Source organism: Sinocyclocheilus anshuiensis, unplaced genomic scaffold (assembly GCF_001515605.1).
Source record: "Sinocyclocheilus anshuiensis isolate Anshui unplaced genomic scaffold, SAMN03320099.WGS_v1.1 scaffold50, whole genome shotgun sequence".
Classification (NCBI taxonomy): domain Eukaryota; kingdom Metazoa; phylum Chordata; class Actinopteri; order Cypriniformes; family Cyprinidae; genus Sinocyclocheilus; species Sinocyclocheilus anshuiensis.
Genome location: NW_015542382.1, coordinates 2,719,922 through 2,724,605, shown reverse-complemented (window position 1 = coordinate 2,724,605; position 4,684 = coordinate 2,719,922). Strand labels below are relative to the sequence as shown.

The 4,684-nt window shown below is 42.2% G+C and overlaps 1 protein-coding gene across 1 annotated transcript; it reads left to right on the top strand.

Moving 5' to 3' along the window:
- The first annotated feature begins 289 nt into the window (after nt 1–289).
- LOC107692646 (protein ELFN1-like) lies at nt 290–2,877 on the top strand. Its single transcript, XM_016491805.1, has one exon. The coding sequence runs from the start codon at nt 413–415 to the stop codon at nt 2,843–2,845; it is 2,433 nt and encodes an 810-aa protein (XP_016347291.1). The 5' UTR covers nt 290–412; the 3' UTR covers nt 2,846–2,877.
- Nucleotides 2,878–4,684: the final 1,807 nt, after the last annotated feature.

Below are 4,684 nucleotides of genomic sequence, written 5' to 3'. Positions count from 1 at the left end.
GACTTGACCTAGTTTTTTCAAATATCAATAATCATGTTCTTTCTTCTTATTTCTGCAGGACGCAATATGAAAATCTGGTCATGAGCGGGTATCTGATGAGAAATTATGTCCTCGGAAAACACAAGCACTTCCTGCCCTGTGGGAGGCTATGCGTGGGAATGCTCAGATTCGCTATCTGAAAAGCTATTGCACACAAACAAGACTCTGGTCGTAAATGAAGCTTCCTTTCCAGTGTGACAAGACACCAAGCGTACACTGAACAGAGAAAAACAAAAATCGGTTTTCTCAAGCTGATGTTCCTAACAGAACTGTTACATTCAATTACAATCAAAGCCTTGTTGAATATCCTGTGGAATACTGCTAAAAAGATCATAACGTGTGTAAACAACAACAACAAAAATCTGCTGTGGCTATGGCTGAAGCACAGATGTCTATTTCACCTGGGTCCAGTGGACATGGAGGAGGTATGGTGACCAGTGCCTTACTTTGCTGGGCAATGGCTCTTGTGTTCCTCTCATTGACAAGGGTGCCTGTTGTTCAGGGTGACTGCTGGCTGATTGAAGGGGAAAAGGGATTTGTATGGTTGGCAATCTGCAGCCAGAACCAGCCACCATATGAAAATATCCCATTGCATATTAACAGCACAATTGTTGACCTGCGACTCAATGAGAACAAGATTCGAAGCATCCACTTTTCTTCCTTAAGTCGCTTCGGCAATCTCACATACATGAACCTGACTAAGAATGACATCTCTTATATTGAAGATGGGGCTTTCTCAGCCCAATTTAATCTTCAAGTGTTGCAGATTGGCTTTAACAAGCTGAGGAACTTGACCGAGGGAATGCTGAGAGGATTGGGACGCTTACAGTACCTGTACCTTCAGGCTAACCTGATCGAGACCGTCTCAGCCAATGCCTTCTGGGAGTGTCCTGCGATTGAAAACATCGACCTTTCCATGAACAGGATTCAGCTTCTGGATGGTGCTACATTTCGTGGTCTGTCGAAGCTTACAACGTGTGAGCTCTATGTAAACCCGTTCAGTTGCTCATGTGAGCTGTTGGGATTCCTGCGCTGGCTTGTTGCATTCCCAAACCGGACAAGTGAGCGGATGGTGTGCGACACGCCCCCTGGCTTTTCAGGCTACAGCCTCTTGAGTCAGAACCCCAGGATGCCAAGATTTCGGAATGCCTTCCATGCACTCTCCTCTGTCTGCATCGATGACAATGAGACACCGAATCTTCAAGGGTCTTCAGACGAGTGCACTCCAACAATGTTAAGCCCTTGCGGACTGGATGACTGTTCCTCAGGAACAGAGGAGGAGACCATAAGCATCAGCCCCACCTTTGTGGATCCAGATGCACGTCCTCTAATGAAACTAAAAGACATTACCCACACAAGTGCGACAATCTCGATTCAGATTCCAAATCCGTTTAGAAAAATGTACATCCTTGTCTTGTACAATAACAGCTTCTTCACTGATATCCAAAACCTGAAAAGCCAGAGAGAAGACATTGAGTTACAGAACCTTAAATCTCACACTAACTACACTTACTGTGTGGCATCCATTCGTAATTCATTGAGGTTCAACCACACCTGCCTGACCATCTCCACAGGACCAAGGACATTGCAAGAACATGTGGCAAATGATTCAACCGCCACTCATTACATTATGACCATCCTCGGTTGTCTCTTTGGGATGCTGATCTTTCTGGGTGTAGTGTTCCATTGCTTGAGAAAGCGCAAACAGCAAGACGAGCCAAAGAGCAAGAAGCTGGAAAAGATGAAAAGAAACTTGATTGAGATGAAATATGGAACTGAACTGGAACAAGGGACTATATCACAGCTGTCCCAGAAACAAATTCTGTCCGCTAGTGAGACTGTAAAAAGGATGCCATACTTGCCAACTGCCAGTGACTCAGATCAGTATAAGATGCAAGAGATCTCTGGGACACCAAAGACCACAAAAGGGAATTACATGGAAGTGAGATCAGAGCAACCAGAGCGCAGCGTTAGGGAATGCAGCGTTCCTCCATCAGAAACCAGCCAGGGATCTGTTGCAGAGATATCCACTATTGCAAAAGAAGTGGACAAAGTAAACCAGATCATCAACAACTGCATCGATGCACTCAAATCCGATTCAACATCATTCCAGGCTGCAAAATCCGGCGCCGTGTCCACAGCGGAGCCACAGTTGGTCCTTATATCAGAACACCCACCGGGCAAGTCTGGGTTTCTGTCTCCTGTATACAAAGGAGGGTACCATCATCCTCTACAGAGGCACCACAGTATGGATGCCCCGCAAAAGCGTGCAAGCACATCCTCGAGTGGTTCGTTGCGCAGTCCACGCTCTTTCCGTTCCGAAGGAGCTTACAGATCAGAGTCCAAATATATTGAGAAAGCATCTCCACTCGATGAGTCAGGAATCATAACAGTCACTCCAGCTGCTGCAATTCTGAGGGCGGAGGCAGAACGGATTCGACAATACAGCGAACACAGGCACTCCTACCCTGGTCCCCACCATATAGAGGAGTCGATAGAGGTGTCGGGGAGCCGGAAGTCATCCATTCTGGAGCCGCTGACGCGCTCCAGACCACGGGAGCTGTCCTATTCACAGCTCTCACCGCAGTACCACAACCTGAGTGGCTACTCCAGTCCTGAGTACAGCTGTAGGCCTTCTCTTAGCCTGTGGGAACGTTTTAAACTCCACCGCAAACGCCATAGGGATGAGGAAGAGTACATTGCAGCAGGTCATGCATTAAGGAGGAAAGTACAGTTTGCCAAAGATGAGGACCTACATGACATTCTGGACTACTGGAAAGGAGTCTCTGCTCAGCAGAAATCATGATTGCCATTTTTATAGCTCGTTCGATTAAAGAAGACCACACAAATCTCTGGACCAAACCAGCCAGTATCAATGATTAAGTGACAAGTCAGCACTCACTTTTAGAGAAATAGCTTAGAAGTATTGCTAGCTCTTTTCAATCATTCTGTTTGAGAATGAAAACAAAATACGAGATACTGTAGATCTTGCAGTGAGTGTACGTGCCAAGTGGTAAGAATAGAACATTTTTACAGTATTAACCTCAACTCAACATTTGATTTTTATATATTGGAAATAACAATAAACTACTATTATATTATCATCATCATCCTCATCATCATGACCATCATTGATTAGTAGTATTACTGTTAAGATTGATTCTTCTTCTTATTACAATTAATCTTTGGTTATCGCATGGCCGTGTCCTGTGACAGTATTGACTGTTGTGTACTTGGAAAAACATACAACTCAAAATGTCTACCGAACACTGTTCTCCCTAACCTTAGATTTTTATACAGACTGTGCAACTTTAAAAACACTCTTTTTTTCTTCTTAGCGACTGTTCAACGACAACTGCTGAATTTGCTACAGAAGCACACCTCTACTGGATTTTGAAACAACAACTTTTCAGAAGAAAAGCTTCTCTTAATGCGTTCTCCATTCTTTTTTGTAAAGTTTACATTTTCAAACATACAAGGAATGTTTCAAGTCCTAAGACTTGCACCTGCAATGTGATTACATACAGACACAGCTGTGCAGGTAGAACTGTTTTTGGCTTTCTATTGTATTTCATTAACAGATCTTCAAGCAGTGCTACTAAGAAAACTGACCCCACAAACTCAACACAAGTCCTGCATACTGGAGAATGAATGTACTGCGTGTTAACACTATTTTTCTCCGATATCAGTTTTACAATATTTGGGGCTTAGTTCAGCTTAAACCCAGTTCGATTCTTGTTTGCAAGACCTTCAGAAATATTTCTGTCTCAGTCAAAGATATTGCTACTACATGCCTACTTTAAACCACTGTGAACCCCAAGACCTTGCTAAATCAGTCCTGGGGTTTGTTTTTTACTGAGATTCAACAGAGCTATGTCGTCTATGGCTTTTAAGCCAGGTCTAAAGTGCTGATCTAGGCAGTCCGAATTTTTCTCACCGCCATTAATGCTCATAGACAATTTAGATTCCACTGATTAGAACAATGGAATTGGCCTCTAAATTTGGAGGAAACAAATTTTAAGACCTGTACTGTGAAACCACACATTATAATACCCTGCTTGATGGAGTGAAATAACATGACATTTAAATGATATCTGAATCAAAGTGCATGTCAAATGTCTGACAGAAAAGTTGTCAACCAAATATTAAGCCCTGTTAATATTAATATTAAGTGCACATAGTGTTGTTTTTAAACCATCATATCCACCGTCTCAAAACACGGGTAGATTGTTTGTAATTTTATCAGGTTGTGTGCCATTTACGGAGGAAATTTCATTTCACCAACTGATTTTATGAATGAAAATGCCATTATCAAACTTATTGTTGAACTGATTTATTGCTTATTGTACTGAAATTGGAGATTGTTTCTCTGTGGCTGCCTAGTCCTGAACATTCACTGTCATCTTGTACCTAATGAAGATTGTTTCTGTTTTGTTACATAATTAAGTTTAAAAGGTTTAGGCGATTCCAGGTCATTCTGAGCTAAATGAACGCCTACAAGGACTAATGCATGATAATAGGGACAAAATAATTATTTAATCCAAATGTCTGTGTAATTAATGAAATGGGGGTCTTCTTTAAACCACCAGAAGATTTCTCGCATCTTTTCCTTAATCTATGAGTAAATACATTTTAAATATTTGAT

Coding starts and splice junctions, on each gene's coding strand:
- LOC107692646 (XM_016491805.1), top strand. CDS start 413: ATGGCTGAAGCACAGATGTCTATTTCACCTGGGTCCAGTGGACATGGA.